We start from the raw sequence: 27,776 nt of genomic DNA on the forward strand, positions 1-27,776 counted from the left end.
TGGGCTTGTGAGTTTAGAGCGATTAAGCCTTACCCTGGTGACATGGATGAGCTCATTCATTCTCTTTCTGCATCATCTTTCACTGGATGGCCAAACTCTTCTGGGCAGCATTGGCACTGAACACCACTGTCATCATCTCCCAAGCCTGAGTGGTGAGATTGCTGGACATCTTGCAGCCAGAGCAAGGGTGGAGGGCATCACAATGGGCCTTCAAAAGGCTTTCCAGTGTTGGGTCATTGAACTCTTCTTGGCTTTCAGGGTCATGCATGTGCCATAGGGCATCCGGAGTAAGGTAATGGCGTGGCGGTCAATTCAAAGGCCACCCGCCAGCAAGATGGCATGTTTCCTGTGGCTGCATAATTAATGAGCTGGGAAGCGGACAATACGATTCTGTCTCGAACAAACCTGACTAGCTCCCGACCTGACAATCAACATTTCTCGACCCACGCTACCCATCTCACCCAGCTACTGTCCTACTCAGCTGCCACGCTACACAGCCACCATCCTAACACTTACCCACTCACATGCCTACACATTCATCCATTTATTCACCCACACACACTCATTCACTAACACACTGAAAAGTTGTTTAAATGTCCCATAGCTTTTCAGTGTGCTCTTGAAGACTTAGCAGGATACGACAGCTGGTGCTGTAAAAAGGGGGCATGGCTTGTCTTCCCCCTGATGATCCAGTGCTACAAGGAAGCAGTTCAATGGAAGGCCGCACTGTATTTCTGAAGAAGCGGAGATCAGAAGACCCAGCTAGAAATGCAAAGCGGAGCAATGGCACAGAAAAGTGGGAGTGGAGCGGCAATCTGACGGTGATTCCTCAGATGATTCGTGCCTAGTCAGTACAATTACTAAAGGGGTGCAGGTTCAGGTGCAAAAACACCTAGTGGGCTATGTACACACATTTTTGAAAGTGGCATAACAAGCTGAGAAGCTAAAAAAAGCAAACATTGTCCCGGGCTTTATGAACAGGAGCTTTGAGTACAAAAGCAAAGAAGTTAGACTAAACTACTGCGAATCACTGGTTATAGGCCTCAGCTGGTGTATTATCTTCAATTCAATGCATCACACTTTAGGAAGAATGTCAGCATCTTGGAGGCAGAGCAGAAGAAATTTACTAGAATGGCATCAGGGGTGTGGGATTTCACTTACATGGAGAAACTAGAGAAGCTGAGGTGTTCTTCTTGGAGCAGAGAAGGTTAAGGAGAGATGAAATGGCGGTGTTCAAAATCATAGAGCATCTTGGTAGAGTAAATAAAGAGTGTTTATAGTGCAGAAGGGCTGGCAAGACTGGCAGATGGATTTCAATGCAGTTAGATTTGAAGTCATCCATTTTGGACCGATGGTCATGGGCATTTTTTAAAATGATGAAAATATGGTAACATTGGAGATTTAAAGATTTGGTGGTCCATGAACACAGATCTCTAAAATGTGGTGGTTTGGTATATTAAAAAAAATCAAAAAGGCTCATGGAATGTTGGACTAGAGAGCTAGAATATAAATGGGAAGAAGATTTGTTCCAATTATACAAAACCCTGGTTAGACCACTTTTGGTGCACTATGTGCAGTTCTAGGCATTGCATCATAGGAAGAATATATTGGCCTTGGAAGGGTTGCAGTGCAGATACACCAGAATGTTATCAGAGCTCTAAGTGTGAAATAATGAGGAGAGATTACATATACTAAGTTTTGTTTATTCCCTGAATGTAGAAAATTAAGAGATATTTATTGACTTTCTTTTTAGGATTTTGAAAGGATTTGACACAGTAGATTGAAAGAACTTTTCCCCCTGGAGGACAAGTCCAGGGCAAGTGGGCACAACCTTATAATAAGAACCAGGACATTCAAGAGAGAAGTTAAGAAATATTTCATACAAACATGGTAGAAGTGTAGAACACTCTCCCGCAAAAAGCAGCAGATGATCAATTCATAATTTTAAATGTCAGTTTGTAGAATTTTGCTAGCCAGGGGTATTAAGGGATATGGAGCCGAGTTGGTAAGTGGAGTCAGCATACTGGCCAGATATGAGCTAATTGAATGGTGGAAAGGGTGTGGGAGGCTGACTGGCCTGCTCCTGTTCCTATGTTCTTTGGTAACCAGAGGATGGTCTTTGGCAAATATACCAGAAGTGCGATGAGGAGAAATTATTTTTATGCAGGGAATTGTTATTATCTGGATGCACTACCTGTAATGGTGGTGAAAGCAGATTGAATAGTAATTTTCAAAAAGGAACTGGATCATTTAAAGGGCTATGAAGGAAGTTTGGGGCGGGGGGCAGTGGGCGGAGGTGGCGAAAAGCTCTTTCAAAGAGTTGGCACATGATTCACACAAAGGGCAAAAGAAATCTGAAACTCTCTGTCCAAAAAGTCTTTGGATGCTGGATCAATTGAAACATTCAAGACTGAGGTCAATAGATTTTTGTTAAATAATGTTGTCAAGGGACATGGATCGAAGGTGGGAAAATGGATTTGAGGTACAGGTCTGCTATGATCTAATTGAATGGTAGAATAGGCTTGAGGGACTGAATGGCCTATTCTGATTCCTATGTTCCTATGCTCACTGCGTACTGTCTAAGGACTTACAGAAAGAACATTGACCACACTAGAGAGCAGAATTTCCAGCTTTTCCAACCAAGGCAAACTAAAGGGATAGAGTTGAAAAACAGACCAATTATGTCAAAGTTGTATAGGAATTAGGCTAGACCATACTTGGGGTACTGTGCTCAGTCTGGTCTCCATTTTATAAAAAAAATATAGAATCACTAAAAGAAATACAAAAAAGGGTTACAAATATAGAACTGACAGGCTATATCTATAGAGAGACTGAACAATTTGATGCTCTTTTCTCTAGAAAAGAGAAGGCTGCATGATGACCTGATAGGGGAGAAGTTTCTCCCTGTCGGGCTGGTCGGTCGGGAGCGGGCGCAGAGCCGATTGCTGCCCGCCATCGACTGCGTGCCGCCATTTTAAGTGGGTGGGCCAATTAAGGCTTGTGCACGAAAGAGCACAGAAATCTGCCTGAGGCAGCTCCATGCCGAAGGGAGATTAAATTCAGTGCAAAAGATTCTAAAAATAAAAAATAAAATTATTCAGACATATCCCCTCATGTGACAGTGTCACATGAGTTGGGACATGTGGATGAATTTTAATAAAATTTTTTATTTAATTAATATACTTTTCATGAAACCTCATCCCTCCCGTGGATGAGGTTTCATGAGAAATACGAAGGCTGCCTGGGCTCTTCACCTGCCCATCAACCTTAAGGTTGGACGGGCAGCCCTGACAATTGCTTAAGTTAGTTTATTAATGGTCTACACAAGCCTTTGACAGTTCAGCGGACACGCAGCTGACTCCGGTGCGCACCCGACAAACGGAAGAGTAGAATGACGCGCGGTGACGTCGGGACGCATGCCCAACCCGAAGATTCTGTCCATAAAGATCTTTCAGGCTGTGGAAGAGTTTGATAGGGTAGATGTAGAGAAGATGTTTTCACTTGTGGGGAGACTAAAACTAGGGTTCATAAAGATAAGAGTCATGAATAAATCTAACAAGTAATTCAGGAAAAACTTCTTTACAAGGGGTAAGTAGAATCTGGGACTTGCTACCAAAAGGAGTAGTTGAGGTGAAAAGTATAGGGTAAGTTTGGTAAGTACGAGGGAGAAGACAATAAAAAGTTATATGGATAGGGTTAGATGAAGAGGGGTGGGAGGAGGCTTGTGTGTGGACCAGTTGGGTCAAATGGCCTATTTCCGTGATGTACGTTCTATATAACTCTGCGTAATTATTCTAACAATGCTCCTATATGGTAAGTAGATACTTTGTTTTCTTCAATAGAGAGTTTGTCACTCTTCTATCGCTGGCCTCTTGTGGCTCAGAAGTCTATAATGGGAATAGAGCTGCTTAAAGCTGTGGACTGCTCTACTTAAAGCCAATTCTTTTGAGATTAATTATGCCTTAGATACAGATGGGGGCTTTATGAATCATGTCTACCCTTTCTTGAAAATATGACTGGTGCACAGGGAGACAAATTTGTGAGCCACCTGCAACATTTACTCAGCACACTCAAATTGTCTTTAATGCATAAATAATCAGCTAGACCTGCCTAGTCAACAATCAGAAGTTTTTGTACCTATTGTATTAGCAGAGAATTGTTGAAGGACATTTCCTTCAGAACTTTATTGTTGAACTCGCCATATTTTATGTACAAAGAGGGGTGATATTGGACAGCACAGGTATGCAACAGTATCCCTAAAAATCTGTCATTATTATAAGTTTGGCATTAATGGAATTTGATCCTTACCAAGAAAGTGGAGTTACATTAATGAAATCAAACTATATTGGACAAGAAATTTACATTTTAAATCCATTAAACAATTGGGGGTGATAAAGACAGCTTCTACATCAGGGCTTCTCACTCTTTCTGCTTCTGAGCACCCCAAGCCTGCGCACCACGCACTCTCACCCCCAACACTTCCCGGTCATAAAAATTCCATGCAGTCCCGTAACACAAGTATTTTTACTGGATGAAAATTAGTTATACAATTAAATGTATATATTTATTATTTTTGTTTTACTTAATGTGAAACTTGTTGTTGATGCTGGGCACCAGATTGAAGTTTGGGTGAGGGAATTGGCATTAATGGCATTTGATCCTTACCAAGAAAGTGAAATTACATTAACAAAATCAAACTATATTGATTATAAAAATGTTAAAGCTTTGGACCTTCAGTTACTGGCTATTGGCTGAATCCAATGGTCGTTGTGCTCAAGAGGAGGTTTAAACATTCATTAAAGAGGGAGAGGTGTAGATGGATTGCACAAGGGCTGCATTCTACACGAATATAAAAGTAAAATACTGCAGATGCTGGAAATATGAAACAAAAACAAAAACAAAAATACCTGGAAAAACTCAGCAGGTCTGACAGCATCTGCGGAGAGGAACACAGTTGACGTTGCGAGTCTATATGATTCTTCATCAGAACTAAGGAAATAGAGAAATGAGGTGAAATATAAGCTGGTAGAGTAGGGTGGGACAGGTAGAGCTGGATAGGGGGCCAGTGATAGGTGGAGGCAAAGAAGAGATTGCCAAAGATATCATAGACAAAAGGACAAAGGGGTGTTGACGGTGGTGATATTATCTAAGGAATGTGCTAATGGGGACATTAAGGGTGGCAAGCAGGACAAGCTAGTGGCAGATGGCCCTAGTGGAGGTGGGGTGGGGGGAAGGGATTAAAATGGGCTAAAAGTTGGAGATTAGACAATAGATTGAAATAAATTTAAAAATAGGTGGGGAAAGAAAACTATATATTTTTTAAAATATTATAAATTATTGGGAAATGGGGGATCAGAAAAGGGATGGGGATGGAGGAGGGAGTTCATGATCTGAAATTGTTGAACTCAATATTAAGTTCGGAAGGCTGTAAAGTGCCTAGTCGGAAGATGAGGTGCTGTTCCTCCAGATGGCGTTGAGCTTCACTGGAACATTGCAGCAGGCCAAGGACGGACATGTGGGCATGAGAGCAGGGTGGTGCCTTGAAATGGCAAGTGACAGGAAGGTCTGGGTCATGCTTGAGGACAGACCAAAGGTGATCCGCAATGTGGTCACCCAGTCTGCGTTTGGTCTCTCCAATGTAGAGGAGACCGCATTGGTAGTAGTGAATGCAGTAGACTAAATTGAGGGAAGTGCAAGTGAAATGCTGCTTCACTTGAAAGGAATGTTTGGGCCCTTGGATGGTGAGGACTGGGCAAGTAAAGGGGCAGGTGTTACACCTTCTGTGGTTTCATGGGAAGGTGCTGTGGGAGGGGGTTGAGGTGTAGGGGGTGATGGAGGAGTGGACCAGGGTGTCCCGAAGGGGACGATCCCTGTGGAAAGCCACCGTGGTGGGGGGGGGGGGGGGTTGTGAATGGAAGATGTGTTTGGTGGTGGCATCATGCTGGAGTTGGTGGAAAAGGCAGAGGATGATCCTTTGAACATGGAGGCTGGTGGGGTGATAAGTGAGGACAAGGGGGACCCTATCATGTTTCTGGGAGGGAGAGGAAGGTGTGAGGGCAGATGCACGGGAGATGCATTCTACACATTCCTTTGATATTTTCAGTAGGACCCTTGAAACCTTCTTGTAGAACCTAAGGGGCCATGAGTCCTCAGCTGTGAAACCCTATTCTAGATCACTGAACTAAATGAATAACTTATCAAAAATAAGATTTATGTAAAGCTACAAAGAAATACATTTATTAAGCTACACAGTGACTCCTGCAATTGGCCACGAAGTTCAACAAAAAAAAATTGATTCTTCCTGTGGTGACATTAGCCAGCATTCTTTGGTTATAGTGAAGGTCAGGTGAAAGACTAAATACTGAAAATATGAAATAAGAACTAATAATTGTAGAAATACACAGGGGAGAATTTTAACTTCTTGTTCCACTGGCAGCAAGGGCTCAGTAATACATAGGAAACCTAGTGCCCGGGATTTCTCCAAGCTGAAGGTTTAACTCCACAGATTGCTTGTGACAGCACAGAAATGTCCTCACCCTGAAATCAGTCTGATTGACAGGCTTGGTTTCTGGTTGAGGGTGAGCTCAATCCTGGTAGGTGGTCTGATCCCAGTGGGTGGAGGTGTCACTGATTGGAGGTCGAGAGATTGGAGAGTGTGAGGGGTTGGTGGGAAGGTCAGAGGCCTGGTGAGGGAGCACAGGAGGGTAGGCGTGGGGGAGAGCTCAGAAGCTTTGGGGAGGGGAGCAAGTTTGTAGTACATTGGAGGGTCAGGGCGCTTATCTGATTGTGGAGTGCTGGCATTCAACTATTGCTGGATCCAGCAGTAAGCAGACCTCCTAGGCCCGAAAGTCCTCCCCTTCCTTTCTCTAATACGTTTCCTGAGACTATGGGCGGGATTTTCTGGTCCCATTGTGGTGGGATCTGCCATGGGAGGTTCAGCGATCCAGCCAAAAGTCCATTGACTTTCGGCGGGACAGGGCGATCCCAGCAGTGGGAGGGGCCAGAAAATCCCACCCTTAGGAAACCTGAGTGGCTCAGAGTTAAGTTTGAAATGGTGGATAAATCTGAGGCACATAACCTCATTATATTATTTCAATTGCCAACCCACTTCCTGGGATGGGGTTTGGTTGCCTGCCCCCATTTCCACCTCCGTTAAAATGGGAGATGGGTGGGCTTGAGGCAGGCTGGAGTTGCGATTCAGATTTTTAATGCTTTCCTCCCACTTGATCCAAATCTCCTAGTTTTTTGGGGTTAAAATTCCCTGCTACTTCCCCACCTTTCTTTGAGTTGGGACTGATGTTTCCAATTGGTGTCTTTTTTAGGCGGGAATGTGTTCTGATGAAAGATCTTAGCATATCTTTTTTTCAGATGACGACAAGAGTTGGCTGTGTGGTTCCAGGGTTCTCTGTTGAATTGTGTAGCCACAGGATAGGATGGTGGCTATTACATGAATTCTTTCAGTGCTCATCGTGGCAGTGGAATGCCAATTCTGCACCTTTCCCTTCCTCCTTTCTTGCCAAATTATACCAGCATGACTTTCTTTTTCATGCCCACCACATTTGGAAGTGCTGTCCATACTTTTTGCTTGGACAAGGCAGTACAGCTTTCTATTGCGATCTTCTTTACCTGCAAACTAAGCATTTTTCTCAGTGATAGTGAAGCAAGAATAATAAGTGCATGAAATTTAATCTGTCTGAATAAGGATGTCTTTAAAAGTCTATGAGTAAGAATTTTTAAAAAATCTAATTAATTGAATTTTTAGAACCTATAAGGAAGAATCTCCTCTGCTGGGTTCAACACAGGCAGGATACTGTATTGCTTTGTGCAACTGCATAATCTGGATTCTGACACAAAACACCTGCCAAGCTCCTCTGCTGGCTTTTAAATGCTGACTGACTTGCCACTTCTCTTTTATTCCTGGATTTGGCTTTGGTTTTCTTGAGGAAAAGGGCAACGACTAAGTCAATTTTTCCAAGGGCCAATCGTTTCTGAAGGTCATGTCGTTAAAAGATATAAAAACTTGAACTATTGTTTACTTTGCTTGAAGTAAAATCTTTAGTTAAATTACATATCATCACAAAGGCATTTTCTCTGATCTTTCCAAGTATCGCAACACTTACTTCAGCTGTCAATCTGGTAAAGATCCCTGTTGTACCAACATTACGACTCAAATATAGTATTGCGTACAAATGAATGAGTTCATGTTCTTTTGCAAATACAATAACAGCCTTGCCGATTACTCTGTACTAAGGTACCCGCTTGTGGTGACATTGAGGCTGACCTTGGAGTCACCTCCCCCGCTGCCGCACTCTCCTTTGTCGTACCACCATTTGTTTTTCAATTTGTCCAAGAGGCCTTGTTCATTCAGTTTTAATACTGCGAGGTTAACAGCATTTCTTGAAACGATAAAACATATTTGTAAGAAAATGAACAATTGTAATAAGTGTACGTGAAAGGAGCACAATAGGACAAATTGGCTATTTTCACGGAATGGAGAAACGCTTGCACGGCAAATAAAGTGTTAATATTGGAAGGTGGCATGAAGGATCACATTGTTCAAAACTGAAGTGTGCGGGATGGGGATTTGCCTTTAAGAAAAAAATTAACATATCATGCAATCACACACTCTTCACACGTGACAGCATTAACTTTACCAGATAAATTGAAAAGGTATAGAATTATAAAATTAAAACAGCAACAAACAATTAAAAAAGACGACAGGTTAAAAAAATAGTAAAATGGATGCATTAAATAATTTAATTCTACATTACCAGCCTTACTTAATCCAGGCTTTTAAACAATGTAAAATTTAAGTTACCTTACATTCTTGACAATTAAAAGAAAAAACTGGAAACATCAGGGTGGGTGGAATACTATAACAACATATAGAATATTGTTACACTATTCCACCCACCTTAATGATGCTCCTTTAGGGGTTGCCACTCCATATCCTTTCGAATCAAGGTTCCCTCCTACTTTCATGGTGTCACATGGCTTCCTCTGCTCAATGTATTCATTCATTGTTGATTCTAGCAAGAAGGCAAACTTTCCCTTTGATTTTCGAACTTTGGCAACTCCGTCAGCTGTTGTTTTGGTGAACACAGATGGTTCGGCAGATTTCATGTACGACCACATTTTTTCATACACTGCTATTTTTGAACGCTGGAGAAAGAGAGAAAGAGAGAGAGAGACAGAAAAAATATTATATAAATTGGACCAGAGTTCAGTTTAATATTTTTCCTTTAAAAGGTAAACTTAGAGCAGAGATTGATCACAAACATTGTGGTTCCCTTAGATTACTTTTGCATCACAGTTTTCAGGATTTTCACATGACTAAGAGAAGGCAAGATAGCAGGTGCAAAAGTGTAGGAAATGTTTACCTTTTTGTACTTTTTATACCTTTTGTGTTGCTGACAAAAGAGACATGTCTAAGCTTTTTGTCTTGCACTCACCAGGACACTCGCAAGAATACCAATATAAAGGACCAAGCAACAATTTATAGTGTATGTGAAGAGAGTGCTAATTGTTTGGCAAATGACATTGCCATGGAGAATGCACCACTGATGGTGACTGATAGATAACTGCCAAGCATTGTTTGAAAGTTAAACCAGGTAGCTTGACCCTGATTGGTCAAGGCATTGCCCTGAGGAATGAGTCAGCGAATGGCTGTCACTTATTTTGTTTAGCTGAAACAGGCACAAGATATGTACCAGATTTTTCTGTCTGAAAATAACAGGGCCCTGTATCTTAATATATATATATATATAGCTTCCAGTACACGCAAATGTGCCACATTAGGAGCCCGACTGACAATCTTAAATTGGCTGTCAGCGTAATTCTTAGCACATTGAGGATTATTTAGCAAATATTGTCCAATCGCGGATTCACATCTAATATCGGGCAGTGTGTTTTGAGTTTTGCAAGTATGGGCTGGTTAGGTACAGTCTGTACCCTGCCCATTGTGAACAGTAGTTGGGACACGCTGTTTGATACGATCCGCCAACCTTTAGGATGTATGGCCGACAACACACTGGCACATGAGCATCACACTGGAGAGTTGCAAATGTTACACCCTTGTTTAAAGGAGGATATAAAGATAAGCCTAGCAACTACAGGCCAGTCAGTTTAACTTTGGTGGTAGGGAAACTTCTACAAACAATAATTCAGGACAAAATTAATGGTCACATGGAAAAATGTGGGTTAATTAAGGAAAGGAAAAGGAAAATTGTTTTTAACGAACTTGCTGGAGTTTTTCGAAGAGGTAAGGAGGGCTGATGAGGGTACATGACAGCATACTGATGTGGTGTACATGGGCTTCCAAAAGCACTTGATACAGTGCTGCACAACAGATTTGTGAGCAAAGTTATAGCTCACGGAATAAAAGGGAAAGTAGCAACATGGTACAGAATTGGTTGAATGATGGGAAACAGAGAGTCGTGGTTAATGGATGTTTTTTGAGCTGGATGAAGGTTTGTAGTGGAGTTCCCCAGGGACCCTTGGTATTGGGGCCCTTGTTGTTCCTGATGTATATTAATGGCCTAGACGTAGGTGTACAGGGCACAGTTTCAAAATTTGTAGATTATACAAAACTTGGAAGCACTGTGAGCTATGAAGAGGATATTGTGGAACTTCAAGGGACATAGACAAGTTGCTGGAATGGGCAAACAAGTGGCAAATGAAGTTCAATGTGGAGAAATGTGAAGTGATTCATTTTGATAGGAAGAACATGGAGAGACAATATAAACTAAAGGGTACAACTCTCAAGGGAGTGGAGGAGCAAAGGGATCTGTGTGTATTTGTGCATTAATCAGTGAAGGTAGCAGGACAGATAGAAAGAGAGGTTAATAAAGCACACACTGTCTTATGTTTTTTTAATAGGGGCATAGAGTGCAAGAACAAGGAGGTTATGTTGAATTTGTATAAGCTACTAGTTGGCCTCAGTTGAAGTATTACATCTGCACTGTAGGAAAATTGTGAAGGTATTAGAGAAAGTACAGAAAAGATTCATGAGAATGGTTCCAGGGATGAGGAACAGAGATTGGAGAAATGGGAACTGCTCTCCTGGGAGAAGAGAAGGCTGAGAGGTGATTTCTTAGAGGTATTCAAAATTATGAAGGGCCTGGACAGAGAGAAAGAATCTGTTCCCACTCGCGTAAAGATCGAGAACAAGAGAGCACAGATTTAAAATAATTAGCAAAAGAAGCAAAAGCGAATGATTAAGGTCTGGAATGCACTGCCTGAGAGTGTGGTGGGGCAGGTTCAATGGAGGCATTCGAAAGAGAATTAGACTGTTATCTGAAAAGGAAGAATGTGCAGGGTTAGGGGAGAAGGCAGGGAAATGGCACTAGGCGAATTGCTTATTTGGAGAGCCGGTGCATACATGATGGACCTCCTTCAGCGCTATAACAATTCTGTGATTGTAGTTAAAATCCCCCATCCCTGGAATCATTCTGGTAAATCTCCTCTGCATCCAGTCAAGGACCCTCACATCCTACTGCAAGTGTGGTAATCAGAACTTCTTTGACACATTGATCTTCAATGCACTAAGTCTATATTTATAGGCTATGCACAATTTGATGCTATGCCATCCCAATCCATCAGTCATCCAGCCACGATTATCTTTGTCCTCCGCTGGATCTGTTCTCAACTTTTTCAGACAGTGTCAACTCCGATAGTTTTTATTCTGACTCCTGAACAATATGCACACAGCATGTCATTTTAAAAATCATAATTGGCCTTATCGCTTTCTCCTTCGATTAGTTTAAGTAGTCATTTTCTGTTCCAAATAATTTTCAGAATATGTCTTGTAATTTTTCTGAATTTTCCATTTAAAAAGTAATTAGCGTAGATTCCAAATAAAAGTGCATTTCACGGTTAAGCTGACAAGTGATAAGTCAGCATATGACAGTTAAGACTATACTAATAGTTTTGATTGATGGATCACCGACAAGTGTACTGATAAGAGATCCTGAGCGTAGCTGTTCAATAACACAAGGTAAAGACTGAAAAATTTTGCATCAGTGATGGCATCTGCTATTAAAGCAGTTAAGTGGATGCACTGCTTCATAATACAGGGGAAGCAAAAAGAAACTTTGATAGTAATCCTGCCTCTGGGCACTCCGTTAGAAGGCAATGGATTCAAAGTCCTGGTCAGGGCTTGACTATTTAATTTAGGCCAATTCTTAAGTTTCGTTTCAATTCAGTGCCATATGCTGCATTTTCAAAAATGCTGCTCTTAGGACTAAGTGATAAGTCAAGGACACATCTGCCTTCTATGGCAGTTCAGATGGAGGTTAAAGAACCCATGGGCTGAATCTTCGGCTTGGCGAGCGGCGGCAGGCGTGTGTCCTGACGTCACCGCGCGTCATTTAGATTTTCAGTTCGGCAGGTGCACAGCCGGTGCAGACATGATGGACCTCCTTCTGTGCTATAACAATTCTGTGATTGTAGTTAAAATCCCCCATCCCTGGAATCATTCTGGTAAATCTCCTCTGCATCTAGTCAAGGACCCTCACATCCGATTCGGCTGCGCACCCGTTGAATTGTCAAAGGCGTGTTAAGGCCACTATTGAACTAATTAAACCTATTGAGAAAGCTGCTGTCCAACCTTAAGGTTGGTGGGCAGGTGAAGAGCCCAGGCGGCCTTCGCATTTTTCATGGAACCTCATCCACGGGCGGGATGAGGTTAAATGAAGGGTTTATAAATTAAATAAATTTTTTCATTAAAGTTCATTGACATGTCCCAGCTCATGTGACACTGTCATATGAGGGGGCATGTCTTAATTTTCTTTATTAAAATTTTTAAAACAGCGCGCATGCGCGTGAAACAGTGCACTCCTGACTCAGGGATCACCCCCCCCACACCACCGCCCCCCCCACCCCCCCGCCAACCTTCCCCCCTTAATTGGCCCGTCCATGTAAAATGGCAAAGCGGACCCGATCGGGGGCATAGATCAGGTCCATGCCCGCCCCTGCACAACCCCTCTGACGGGGGGGGGGAAATTCTCTCCCATGACATTATCTGAAAGAGCAGAGAGTTTTCCTGCTATCCTGCCAAACGTTCCTTCTCAATTAACTCTACCAAAAATAAATTAACTGGCCTCGATACCATTGCTGTCTGTGGAATCGTACTGTGCACAAAATGGCTGCTGCATTTTGCTACTTAACAACAGTTCATTTTGAAGTAATTAATTGTATTTGAGGTGCTTTAAAACATTTCTGGCTCTACATACAATTGTAAGCTTTTTTTTTTCTGTCTCTCCCTACCTTTTTCCTTGGTGCCACTCCAAGCAACAGTTGACTAATTCATATGAAGTATTCCCCTTGGGCAAGCCTACAGGATTCCTCAGGCTTTTCCTTAAAAGTTCGTGTATTTACAGAGGACTTGCATTAAGTCCTGTTCCTGTATCACCTCTGTGTTCGCTGACCTATTCTGACTATCCAATCAGTTTTAAAATTCATATCCTTGTTTTCAAATCCCTCCATGGCCTTGCCTCTCCCTATTTCTCTAATCTCCACGAGCCCCACGGCCCTCTAAAATATCTGCACGCCTCTAATTCTGGCATCTTCAGCAACCCCAATTGTTCAATCATTTCACTAGTGGTGGCCATGCCTTCAGCTGGCTGGGCCCTAAGCTTGGAATACCATCCATCGACCTATCCACTTCTCTAACTTGTTTTCTTCCTTTAAGCCACTCTGCCTCTTTGACCAAGCATTTGGTCATTTGGCCATTTGGCCTAACAACTCCTTGGGCTGGATTTTATGTGCCTCCACCAGACTGTACATGTCATAATATTCACAATTTATGACACAACTTTGGATATTTGCAAAAAACAAGGGGCAGAATTTTCTGCCTGTCAGGGGGGATGTGTGGGAGCAGGCATGGGTGGGTGGGCGGGTTCCCGATTGGCACCCCCAGTCGGGGGCGCGCTGCCATTTTATATGGGCAGGTTAATTAAGACCCACCCAGCGTGAAGTCTGCCCTGAAGCACTGTGCACACCCTGTGCGGGCAGGGGGACGAGGGTTTCCCTGAGCAGGTCTGTGCGCTCTTTTGCGCATGCACGTGAAAGAGCCTACAGGTCTCCCTGAGGCAAAGTGCTGCCTCAGGGAGATGGCTTCAACTTTAAAAACTGTGCTGAACAGAGAAAAGAAAAATTATTAACATTTCCCCTCATGTGACACTGTCACATGAGCTGGGACATGTCAATTACTTGAATGTCAAGGCTTAATAAACATTTTTAAAACCTTCATGAAACCTCAACCCGCCCGTGGATGAGGTTTCATGTTTCTTCGGAAGCCCGCCTTGGCTCACGTAAGGTTGGACAGGCAGCCCTGACAATGACCTTAATAGGTCTTTGACAGGTCGGCAGGCACGCAGCTGATTTAGCTGTGTGCCTGCCGAACTGAAAATCTAAATGATGCGGGGTGATGCCAGGACACATGCCCAACATCATCCCGCGTCATTTTACGCATCGGCGTGTGGGTCCCACCCCTGCTCGCTGACCTGGAAATTCTGCCCAAGGAAATCTTTGCCAAACAAAGTTAGTGCTATATTAAAGCCTACAGCCCTTTTCCTTTGCCACCTTATTTGACTCTCTTAATGAAAGTCTCACCATCAGAAGTTGTTTTAAAAATGAAACCACTGCAAGGAATAATGCTTAACTTTAATAATCTTTTGTCTTCCTCTGTTTAGTTAGAATTTTGGGGGTTATGTTCACTGAAGAGTAAGTGCTTGTGGTAGGGGGAAGGAGGGATGGAAATTTTAATTTTGGTGTAAAACAGATGTGAAGTCAGCTGTATGCCTGCGACACCCATCTGGGGTCACAGTCTGGAGACCCGAACCATTCTCAAGCTTGGGCCTCCTTTGAATTTTACCAGCAAGTTGCAGATACCAAGTAGGTGCTGAACTGGAGCTTGCTGGCTTTGGATAAGGAAAAATGAGCTGCTGGGACGGTGAGCCCAATGGGGGGAGAATTGGTCCTGAAGGAAAGGGGCAAGAATAAGTAAGGGATAGGCCAGAAGATTTTTGCTCCATGCCCCAGATAACTCTTAAAAAAAAATCAAAAACTTACTTGTGGCTAAGCAGCCTCCAGCAGTTACTTTAAAAATACAGTTTGGTGGGACCATAATATCCCGCTGGGCAGGAGGAGCTGTAAAACCCTGGCCATAGAAATATAGAAAATAGGAGCAGGATTATGTCATTTGGCCCTTCGAGCCTGCTTCACCATTCAATGTGATCATGGCTGATCCTCTATCTCAATGCCATACTCCCTCTCTCTCCCCATCCCCTTGAAGACTTTAGAGTCCAGAAATCTATCTATTTCCTTCTTAAATATATTCAGTGGCTTGGCCACCTCAGCCTTCTGTGGTAGAGAATTCCACAGGTTCACCACCCTCTGAGTAAAGGAGTTTCTCCTCATCTCAGTCCTAAATGGTCTACCCTGTATCCTGAGACTGTGACCCCTTGTTTTAGAACCCCCAGCCAGAGGAAACATCATCCCTGCATCCAGTCTGTCCATCTCTGTCAGAATTTTATATGTTTCAATAAGATCCTCCCTTATTCTTCTAAACTCAAGTGAATACAGGCCTAGTTGACTCAAGCTCTCCTCATATGACAATCCTGCCATCCCAGGAATCAGTCTGGTAAACCTTCGCTGCACTCCGTTTATGGCAAGGATATCCTTTCTTAGGTAAGGAGACCAAAACTGCACACAATACTCCAGTTGTGGTCTCACCAAGGCCCTGTATAGCTGCAGTAAGACATATTTGCTCCCGTACTCAAGTCCTCTTGAAATGAAGGCCAACATACCATTTGCTTTCCTAACTACTTGTTGCACCAGCATGCCTGGTGACTGGTGTACAAGGACAACCAGGTCCCTTTGTACATCAACATTTCCCAATCAATCACCATTTAAATAACACTCTGCCATTCTGTTTTTCCTACTGAAGTGGATAACTTCACACTTATCCACGTTATACTGCATCTGCCATGCATTTGCCCACTCACTCAACTTGCCTGAATCATCTTGAAGCCTCTCAACATCCTCCTCACCTAGTCAAGTACATTTGATTATAATTGACATTGATGCTATATAGTTATCTCTAAGAGAAATGAATAATGTGAGTTTTATGTAGATTGAGTTCTGTGCGTATGAAAATTGGTTAAGGAACATGCGATTATCACCAATATAATAGGCACAGCATACTCTCACGCTCTTAAGATGGGGATTTGCAAAAGGATATGAAGCTTTGAATGAGAAAAGCTCACTTGGCCTATTAACCCCTTCCTGGCCATTTGGAAATATTTAATCAGCTGATACAACTGGTAACAGGCCTCTGAAGATGTACTAATTGACTTATTTTCTAAACATACCTTACGCTGAATTTGTAGAACCTAAATGAGGTGGCATCTTCTTCAATTCCTTTAGAGATGGGTTAAGGTGAAGGTAAAAGGTAACTGGAATATAATCCAATGACTTTACTTAAGAACAGTGAACCTGACACTTCGTGAAGATTGAATTTAAAACCCTCTGATTCTGTATGATTGACCTATATATTATCTTATCCAGCTGATTCATTTTTAAAAAATCTTATGGTAATTTAGCATTAATAAGGTATCCTCTACTTTCTATTAGCAATCATGTTATCTCTCTATTCTGGAGAGCTCAGACCAGGAACTTTCAAATGCTGGCTGTGAAGTGGGAAGTTGAACTCATCCCACCTTCATCAAACATCCACATGTGTCCAGCCAGGGTGATTACCGTATACCAATCAGGGAGAGGATGCTGCCATTTCCCCTGTCTCAAACCAGGAACACTGTGGTTGTTGTCACACTGACTAAGAACATTAGACTCAGCACAGGGTAGGAATCGAACTGGAGACCTTCCTGTTTTGCATATCTAATTATATACTTCCTTAACAAGGTGAGCCATTTTTAGTACTGGTTTGGACATGGAGTCATCACTAAATAAAGCTCAAATTTGTGGTATTTTCATGAGCTGACAGGTATGGCAATATTAGGCTTTGTTAAAATAAACTTATCACCTGAAGTGAGTCATAAATTGGAGAAAGCAGCATCTTCAAATTACTTTTGTCATTATTTGAATAAATATTAAAGGATGCTAAAATTTGACACACAGCTTTTCACTGTAACAACTGAAACACACTTCTTCCTCTTTTTTGAACTATGAATTAATAATGTTCAATCAGTTGGTTCTTGATACAATTAACTTTTTTTAATTGGAAAACAGGATAAAAGGATTCTCTGATATTGTGATAACATTTGAAATTCTTCTTTACTATTGTGTTAAAATTAGTGAAGATAAAAAATCTACCTCATATTATTTGGCTTCAACTTCAACTAGTATTGAGATCAAATTAAAAGATAAGGATTATGAAAGACTGCTGCTAATGATATGCCTCACTCTCTTTCATGCTCTGCATTCTTCTTTTACAGCTTTGTTAGTGGATTTTACTGATAGCCTCATAGGAATTTAGTGCTTTGGAGCAGGAGTAGGCCATTTGGCCCTTTGAGCTTGCTCAGTCATTTAACAAGATCATGGCTGATCAGGTTGTGGTTTCAACTCCGCTTTCCTGTCTGCCCCGCATGACTTGACTCCTTTGCCTATCAAAAATCTACTTAACTCAACCTTGAGTAAATTCAATGACCCAGCCTCCACTGCTCTCTGGAGAGAGAATTCCACACACTAATGACCCTCTGAGAGAAAAAAATGCTCTTCACCTCAGTCTTAAAAGGGAGACCTCATTCTTAAACTGTGGTCCCTAATTCTAGTCTCCTCCCGGCATTTACCCTCTCAAGTCTCCTCAGGATCTGGTATGTTTCAATAAGATCACCTTTCATTCTTCTAAACTCCAATGGGTAAACACCCAACCTGTTCAACCTTTCTTCATAAGATAAGCCCTTCATCCCAGGAATGAGTAGAGTGAACCTTCTCTGAACCGCTTCTAATGCAATTATACGCTTTTTCAAACAAGGAAATCAAAATTGGATAAGGTACTCAAAGTGTGGTTTCACCTGGGCCCTGTACAGCTGCAGTAAAATTTCCCTACTTTCACATTCCATTCCTCTGGCAATAAACAGCAGCATTCCACTTGCCTACATAATCACTTGCTGTACCTGCACACAAACATTTTGTGATTTAAGTACCAGGACACCCAGATCCCTCTACCACAGAATTCTGCAATCTTTCTCCATTTAAACAATACGCTGCTTTTCTATTCTTCCAAAGTGGACAAGTTCATATTTTCCCACATTATGCTCCGTCTGCCAATTTTTGTCCACTCACTTCATCTATTTATGTCACTTTGTCGGCTCTTTACCTCCTCTTGACAACTTACTTTCATCGGCAAATTTAGCAACCATACATTCGGTTCTTTCATCCAAGTCATTGATATAGATTGTAAATAATTGCCGATTGTCATCCATTTAAGTTGACTCTATAATATTTGAAGTATTTTAGAACAACACAGTTTAATGCTCCAGGACAAAGGCTTTGATGAATACATACAACTTTAATAACTCAAAATTAATCCCCAAGTCATGTAACCATAAACCAAGGACATTTAAACTAATTCAGGCTGTGGAATAAAACTGCCCAAATCTGGTAAAAGTCTAAAAGCTCAATCTGAAAGAAGCATTCAGTGTGCATTAAGGGTCAGCAGGGTGAACCTCTCAAATCACTGGACAAAAAGCAAGGTTATTATTTGAATTTTAATCAGAATTGAGCTTTGAAATCCAAATTTCTGTTCTGGCTTGATGTGAGTGACTTGGAAACAAATTGCATTACATTTCAGAGCATTTGGCTGCAATTCCTTGCTGGCCTGTCAAAGTCACAAACGCCACCCTGTTCTGATCAAACAGAAAGGTAGGAAGTGAATAACCTAACTTCTAATAGACAGTGTGCAAATCTTCAGCCTCTCAGCCAAATGGTCTGCATTTTAAGATACTGCATCAATACAATGGCTTAACCCATTGATTCATCAGATGCATTTTAGCTGCCAGAATATGCCTCTCTAGAATTTCACAAGAGATCTGTAAAATTGATTTTCCTAGAGTTTCTTTGGATTAATGTTATGAAATGGGATTAGATAAGTGCATTAAGTATCTTTGTGCCTGTTTGATGTTGGAAAGCAGGATACCTTGAAAATGGAATTCAAGCAATGACCCATGACTATTGGGAGATCCAGTAGGGATGGAAGTCATGCTGTCTCCCAACATAACACTAAAAGTTCTGGATGCCTTAAAAGGCACAGAGTTCAGCTCCTTTACATTCTCAGATACTGCCAGCAGTAGGAATATTGCATGAGTACCAGTGATGAAAAATTATCCAGATAAAACTGTAATCAGTTCCAAGCCCACTGTGCTGATCCTTTTCACTGTAATCACTCAACTGAAAACAATGAAAATTGTGAATATTAGTATTGTTTGATTTTTAAAAGACAATTCCTAAAACATCTTCACCTCTGCTGAGAACAACAAATGTCAGAAAATTGGATGGATTCTTTTACAGTTCTGCATTTTAAAATTATTATTTACAGGATGTGGGCTTCGCTGGCTGGGCCAGCATTTATTGCCCATCCCTAGTTGCCCTTGAGAAGGTGGTGGTGAGCTGCCTTCTTGAACCGCTGCAGTCCATGTAGTGTAGATACACACATAGTGCTGTTAGGAAGGGAGTTCCAGGATTTTGACACAGCAACAGTGAAGGAATGGCGACATATTTCAAATCAGGATGATGAGTGGCTTGGAGTGGAAACTCCAGGTGTTCCCATCTATCTGCTGCCCTTGTCCTTCTAGATGATTGTGGTTGTGGATTTGGAAGGTGCTGCCTAAGGAGCCTTGGTGAGTTTCTGCAGTGCATCTTGTAGATGGTACACACTACTGCCACTTGTGCTTCGGTGGTAGAGGGAATGAATGTTTGTGGTAGGGGAGCCAGTCAAGAGGGCTGCTTTGCTCTGGATGGTGTCAAGCTTCTTGAGTGTTGTTGGAGCTGCGCTCATCCAGGCAAGGGGAGAATATTCCATCAAACTCCTGACTTGTGCCTTGTAGATGGTGGACAGGCTTTAGGGAGTCAGGAGGTGAGTTAATCTCCGCAGGATTCCTAGACTCTGACCTGTTCTTGTAGCCAGTGTCTGCATGGCTGGTCCAGTTCAGTGTCTGGTCCATGGTAACCTCCAGGATGTTAATAGTGGAAGATTTGACGATGGTAATGCCATTGAATGTCAAGGGGCGATGGTTAGATTCTCTCTTGTTAGAGATAGTCATTGCCTAGCACTTGCGTGGTGCGAATGTTGCTTGCCACTTATCAGCCCAAGCCTGGATATTGTCCAAGTCTTGCTGCATTTGGACATGGACTGCTTCAGTATCTGAGGAGTTGCAAATAGTGCTGAACATTGTGCAATCATCAGTGAATATCCCCACCTTATGGGAGGGCCATTGATAAGTGCTGAAGATGGTTGGGCCGAGGACACTACGCTGAGGAATTCCTGCAGTGATATCCTGGAGCTGAGATGACGGACCTCCAACAACTAGGTATGACTCCAACCAGTGGAGAGTTTTCCCCGATTCCCATTGACTCCAATTTTGCAAGGGCTCCTTGATACCACACTTGGTCAAATGTGGCCTTGATGTTAAGGGCAGCCACTCTCACCTCACCTCGGGAGTTCAGCTCTTTTGTCCATGTTTGAACCAAGGCTGTAATGAGGCCAGGAGCTTAGTGGTCCTGGCGGAACCCAAACTGAGTGTCAGTGAGCAGGTTATTGCTAAGTAAGTGCTGCTTGATAGCATTGTTGATGACTCCTTCCATCACTTTACTGATGATCAACAGTGGACTAATGTGGCAGTAATTGGCTGGGTTGGGTTTGTCCTGCTTTTTGTGCACAGGACATACCTGGGCAATTTTCCACATTGCTCGGTAGATGCCAGTGTTGTAGCTGTACTGGAACAGCTTGGCTAGGGGCACAACAAGTTCTGCAGCACAAGACTTCAATACTATTGCTGGAATATTGTCAGGGCCTTTGCCATATCCAGTGCCTTCAGCCATTTCTTGATAGCATGTAGACTGAATCAAATTGGCTGAAGACTGGCATCTGTGATGCTGGGAACCTCAGGAGAAAACCGAGATCGATCATCCACTCGGCATTTCTGGGTGAAGAATTGTAGCACATGCTTCAGCCTTATTTTTTGCACTTCTGTGCTGGGCTTCCCCATAATTGAGGATGGGCCTCCTCCTCCAGTGAGTTGTTTAATTGTCCAACACCATTCATGGCTGGATGTGGCAGGACTGCAGAGCTTAGATCTGAGCCATTGGTTGTGGAATCGCTTACCTCTGTCTATCACTTGCTACTTATGCTGTTTGGCACGCAAGTAGCCCTATGCATAGCTTCACCAGGTTGATGCCTCATTGTTAGGTATGTCTGGTGCTGCTCCTGGCATGCCATCCTGAACTATTCATTGAACCAGGGTTGATTCCCTGGTTTGGAGGTAATGGTAGAGTGGGGGAATACGCTGAGTCATGGGGCAGAATTTTGCCCTTGGTGGACATGCGGGCCCCACCGGCTTGGTGGTGGACAGATAGCCGACCCCGCCGCCGAAACAGGGCTCACCGCCATTTTGAGTGGACGGGCCAACTAAGGCCCACCCACCGGCCTTCCTGACAGTGGATGAGGTTTCATATATTATTAGAAGCCCACTGGGGCTCCGGGCCTTCCCACCAACCTTAAGCTTGGACAGGCAGGTCTTTAATGATCTTAATTAGCCTGTCAATGGCCTTATTTGACCATTGACAGGTCAACGGGCAGATAGCTGATTTCGCTGTCTGCCCATCTTCCTAAAAATTTAAAGGGACCACGAAGATGTTGGTGGTTCTCCCGATGTCATTCTGCGTCATTGTCCCATCGGCGAGTGGGCCCCACCCCCAAATCGCCGACAGGAAAATTCTGGCTATGAGGTTACAGATTGTGGTTGAGTATTATTCTGCTGCTGCTGATGGCCCACAGCGTCTCATGGAGTCTTGAGTTGCTAGATCTGTTCGAAATCTATTCCATTTAGCATGGTGGTAGTGCCACACAACACGATGGAGAAGTGAAGACGGGACTTCATCTCCACGAGGATTACCACTCCTACCGATACTGTTATGGACAGATGCACCTGCAGCAGGCAGGTTTTTGAGGAATAGGTCAAGTGTGTTTTTCCCTCTTGTTGGTTCCCTCACCACTTGCCACAGGCCTAGTCCAGCAGCTATGTCCTTTAGGACTCGGCCAGCTCAGTCTGTAGTGGTGCTACTGAGCCGCTCTTGGGGGGACATTGAAGTCCCCCACCCAGAGTACATTCTACGCCCTTGCCACCCTCAGTGCTTCCTCCAAGTGGTGTTCAACATGGAGGAGCACTGATTCATCAGCTAAGTGGGGGGGTGCGGTACGTGGTAATCAGCAAGAAGTTTCCTTGCCCATGTTTGACCTGATGCCATGCGACTTCATGTGATCCGGAGTACATGGGCAGAATTTTTCACTCAGTGTGTGGGCACGCTCCCGACATGCTCGAGCATAAAATAGCGCGCGATGACTTTGGGTGAACGCCCGGCATCATCGTGCACTGTTTTGGTCCGCAAGCGCACACTAAACTTGAAAGTGCACCTGCTGACAATTAAGATGGCTATTAAACCCGCTAACAGTTCAATTAACTGGAATTTTTTGCTGCGCCTGTCCAACGTTACGGTTGGTGGCCAGGCGAATTGGCCAGGTGGCCTTTGCATTTTTCAGGAAACCTCATCCAAAGGCGGGATGAAGTTTCTGTCATTAAATTTTAAAAAAATATTTGGATGGAGTTTTCATGTTGTATATGTTCAGGTTACTGTTTCTGATGCATGGGTTATTTTTTCCAGATTTTAAATTCTTTATATTTTGTATTTAAGTTATTCAGCTCCCTGAGGCAGCTCTGTGCCTTCAGGGAACTTTAACTCCATGCTCCCCTGTGCCTATGCTGACTTCAGTACCCTCCCTCCTCCCACCTCCAACCCAGGCAATGCCAATCGTGGTCAGTGGTCCATTTCCCAACTGCTCCCAGGCCTACCGATCACGCCCGCCTACTGAGCTGGAAATTCCAGCTCCTAGGGCAACTACCTTGATTGTATACCACTGTGCTGCCACCTCTGCTGGGTCTGTCCTGCCAGTGGGAGGACATACCCAGGGATGGTGATGGTGGTGTCTGGGATATTGTCTATAAGGTGTGATTCTGTGAGTATGACCATGTCAAGCTGTTGCTTGATTCGTCTGTGAGACAGCTCTCCCAATGTTGGCCCCAAACGTTAGTAAGGAGAACTTTGCAGAGCCGACAGGGCTGAACTTGCCATTGTCATTTCTGGTACCTAGGTCAATGCTGGGTGGTCGATCCTGTTTCATTCCTTTGAGACTTTTTAGCAGTTTGATACAATTGAGTGGCTTGCAATTCTTCCCTAATGGACATTAGTGAGCTAGATGGGTTTTTACGATAATTGACAATGGTTTCATGGTTTAATTCCAGATTTTAATTGAATTCAATTAATTGCCATGGTGGGATTCAAACCCGGGGCATTATCCTGGGTTTCAGAACTACTAATCTAGTGACTACACCACTACGCCACTGCCTCCCCCTTATTTATTTTAATTCATTGACAGGACGTGGGCTTTGCTGGCTGGGCCAGCATTTATCGCCCTTGAGAGGTATATTTATATGCATACTCAATTTTGTAATACTTAGAATTACATAGAAACCACAGCATAGAAATAGACCACGTCAGTGTTTATACTCCATCACCCCTCCTCCCACTCTAATTAGCTTTTTCCATCCTGTCCCATATCCTTCTATTCCCTTTGTCCTCAACCCTTCTTTTAAATGCATCTGGACTGAAATACCTTCAGGTCAATAATGAATCTGATCAGAAGAACCAATGAATTCCAGAACACAGTGGGCAGCATCTTTCAGTCTCACCAGCAGGATGAAGCTTGGTGGGCAGGGGAACTTAATTTGGCATGAGGGCAAAAATGAACTTTAGCAATTAAGTACTCAGGACTTTAAAGGTGGGTTAAAGGTGCGTCGAGCTTCCTGGTGAATAATGTTGGGAAGCCCTTTTACAACTATCCCCCCACACCCTCACCCCCCAGCAGAAATTGCTCCCAATTCTCCGCCTGCCACCGAACCTAGGCTCCAGAATGGAAGATTCCGGACAGTATTACCACAATAAGACGGGAACCTACCACTGTCTGTGTTCGAGGCTTAGCTAAATAACTCAACTGAGTTCTTTTTCCAGCTAAATAATTTAGTTAAATGCAACATTATCAACAGATTTTTCTGGATGCTTCTAGTCGAACTATATTTGATTCAAAGGGAATTACTTTTTATTCTGATAGACAAATTCAAAGATATCTGCTACTAGTACATTGGTTTAGCTAACAACTTTTTTGTAGTTCAATATTATTCTTCTGTTCTTAATTCATCATGGCAATATAATTAGCTATCAATTCCCATGATATTCCCCCTCCACTTCGGCTGAATTTAATGAAATGCAAATGATGTTCTATTTGAACAGAATGAATTAGGAGTTGCTAACTTTGACTTCACCATCTGATGCTACTCTGATAGAGCAGTAGAGCTCCTGCTACAAGTTTAGAAGGAATATTAGACTATTTTATTTTTGATTACCAAAGGCAGGAGCATTTTTTGGTCGACTGTGAAGAAGCTCACTTCAGAAGATTGAGAGCTCGAGTTCTATTCTAGGACAGAAACATCTAATCTAGACCAATCATCGTCGCCGGTCCCTTAGAATTGAGGATGATATCCGTCAAGCTTGGTGAGACTTTAGATGACCAAGGAGCCCAATTCTGGATCCACATGTTCTTCCGTAATGGGAGTACATTGTTGCACAGGGGAGTTGCAATCTGCTGTCACCATTCCACCTCGCTGTTGAGTCACTCAAAGTGGCTTTTCTTTAATTCATGGGATGTGGGCATTGCTAGCTAGGCAGCATTTATTACCCATCCCTAATTGCCCTTGTTCAAGGTGCATTTAAGAGCCAACCACATTGCTGTGGGTCTGGAGTCACATGTGGTCCAGACCAGGTAAGGACAGCAGATTTCCTTCCCTAAAGGGCATCAGTGAAACCAGATGGGTTTTTAACAACAATCAACAGTGGTTTCATGGTCATCATTAGACGTATAATTCCAGATTTTTATTGAATTCAAATTCCACCATCTGCTGCAGGGCGATTCGAACCCAGGTCCCCAGAACATTACCCTGAGTCTCTGGATTACTAGTCCAGTGACAATACCATTACACCATCGCCTCCCCTCATTGCCTACTGTCAAGGCTCCCCAAGGCTTGTGCCTTGATGGACCAGGTGGTGCCATGCCAACTGATTGGCAGCATTTTTCTCCCAGTCAGTGGTGTTAATACTCCTGTGCTTTAGGGTGACCTTTTCCTTTGGCCGCCCTTTGAGCATTGGCCAATGGAGAGCTATGGGAAGAGAACCTGCCGAGGGTGGCAGTTTTCAGGCATCTGGACACAACGGCCCATCCATTGGAGTTGGTTTCACAGGAGCAGGGCTTCAATGCTGATAGACGCAGCTTCGTTGAGGACGTTCACATTAGCCTGGTGGTCCACCCATTTGATCTCCAGGATTCGACGCAAGCACCGCTGATGGAAGCTGTCAAGGATCTTAATGTGGCATCGGTAGACAGTCCATGTTTCGCTGCAGTACAGGAGGGTGATCAACACAACAGCCTTATAAACCAGAAGCTTGTTGACTTGCAAAGGTCCCTGTTGTCAAAGACACACTGGCGTAGCTTGAAGAAGGCAGGCTTGACACAGTTGACTTGACGTTGGAATTCCTCATCAATGATAGTCCCTTAGGAGAGGTGGCTGCTGAGATAAGGGGAGTGGCTGAACATTTTCCATCAATGTGGATGGTGTTGGGGATGCTCAACTGGCCTGGAGAAGGTTGATGAAGGACCGTCATCTTGGCGATGTTTGAGGGCAGGCCAAGCCACTTATACGAGGTGTTGAAGAGGTCAAGTGTCTTTGCACGTCCTGTACAGAGTGAGCCATCACACAGCAGTCATCCGCAAACTGAAGGTTGTGGATGTCCATGGTGACAAGTTTTGTTTTTGCTTGGAAACGACCTAGATTGAAGAGCTTCCTGTCCAGATGAAACTGAGTGCTGACACCAGGCGGTAGGTCATCTCGGATGAAGTGGACAATGACGGTCAGATAAATGATGAACAAGGTGGCGGCGATCACACAACCTTGTTTGGTCCCAGTTGAGATGTGAAAGCAGTCAGTTTCAAATCCTCCACTCAGGACGGTGGTGGTCATGTTGTCCTGCAGGAGTCTCAGGATGGTGACAAACTTCAACGGGCAACCAAAGTGTTGGAGGACAATCCATAGATCTTCATGATTTATAGAATCAAACACCTTGGTGTGTCTAGACCAATACTTCAGTGCTGTACTGAGTGGAGTGCTGCATTACTGGGTGAAGTGTTTACTTTCGTCTCCCTAGCAACACCACCAAAAGATAGATTAACTAGTGCTTCTTGTTATTTGCTGTTTGATAGACTTAGCTATGTGAAAGCTAGCCACCCTATTTGCTAACATAACAACAGTTACATACCACACATCAAAAAATAATTAGTTAGATGGAAAACATTATGGGTATTCTGAAGATGCACTTTATAAATAAAAGATTCTTATTTTCCTTCCTTCTTCTGAAAGAACAAGTCAAAGACATTAAAACCCATCGGCTAAGTCAATGCTACTGCGCAAACTAAACAAAACTGATTAATGCGTCTATCTGCAAAAATTACAGGGATAAGAATACCTTTTCCTTTGTTAAGGATGAAAAGACCACGAGCTCTGAAAATCTCACTGAACTGCTTCTAGTGCTTGTTGGGAGTGGGAAGGAGTTAAATTACTTGCAAAGTTTAACGGACATAGGGTAGAGACAGAAACAATTCAAAGGTAAGATTAGTAAATCATTAATTGCTCACACTTAAAATGAAACTCCTTTAAGTAAACAGTTTAAATCATAGCATTTCAAATTTGTGGATGCGCTACGATTATAAATATCATTTGCCTTAAAGCTCAAATTAATTTCATCATCAGGGTAATACTTTTACATTTGCATGGACTCTTGGATTGCGGAAATTCCTCTTCATTTCAAAAATGTTCGAACCTCATGTTGTCTCATTTTCTGAAAATTCTAGAAGTTTATATATCGAACAAATGTTGGAAATGACATTCAGTCTAAAGGTTGCTCTGATTTCACCAAAGCAATTTGCCTGAAATTAGACAAAGTAGCAATGCAAGGTAGAGTAATTTTAAGCACAAATTACATCCAACATAATTGAGCTTCCACAATCTTTAATATTATTTTAAAAAACATTGTACTGGAAACTGGCCCACAAAACTGACCATGGCCCCAGTTTGAAATAGTGAGCATGGTAAGTTTCCACCAATTGTGTTTGTTTGCAACTGTTTGAGGAGGCTCCTCAAATTAAACATTTTCTTTAGGAGCAAAAGGCTCTAATAAGCATGTTTAAAAGGTTTTAAAATATTAAAAGAATTTAATTGACTAAGAAACTTAATAGCTTCCTTTGACAGCATCTTCTAAACCCATACCTCCACCAGCTAGAAGAAAAAGAGGCAGCAGATACATGGGAATGTCACCCGCAAATTCACCTCAAAGTCACCTATCATTCTGACTTGGACCTTTATCGTTGATGCTTCACT

The 27,776-nt window shown here is 42.9% G+C and overlaps 1 protein-coding gene across 1 annotated transcript in view; it reads right to left on the minus strand.

The window, feature by feature from the left end:
• gria3b (glutamate receptor, ionotropic, AMPA 3b) overlaps positions 1-27,776 on the minus strand; it is a 502,427-nt gene that overhangs the window by 37,178 nt on the left and 437,473 nt on the right. The window contains exon 14 of the mRNA XM_041195164.1: positions 8,915-9,162. Within this exon, the coding sequence (XP_041051098.1) occupies positions 8,915-9,162 (248 nt within the window). The remainder of the gene's footprint in view (positions 1-8,914; positions 9,163-27,776) is intronic.

The sequence above is a fragment of the Carcharodon carcharias genome, chromosome 9, assembly GCF_017639515.1.
Source record: "Carcharodon carcharias isolate sCarCar2 chromosome 9, sCarCar2.pri, whole genome shotgun sequence".
Lineage (NCBI taxonomy): Eukaryota > Metazoa > Chordata > Chondrichthyes > Lamniformes > Lamnidae > Carcharodon > Carcharodon carcharias.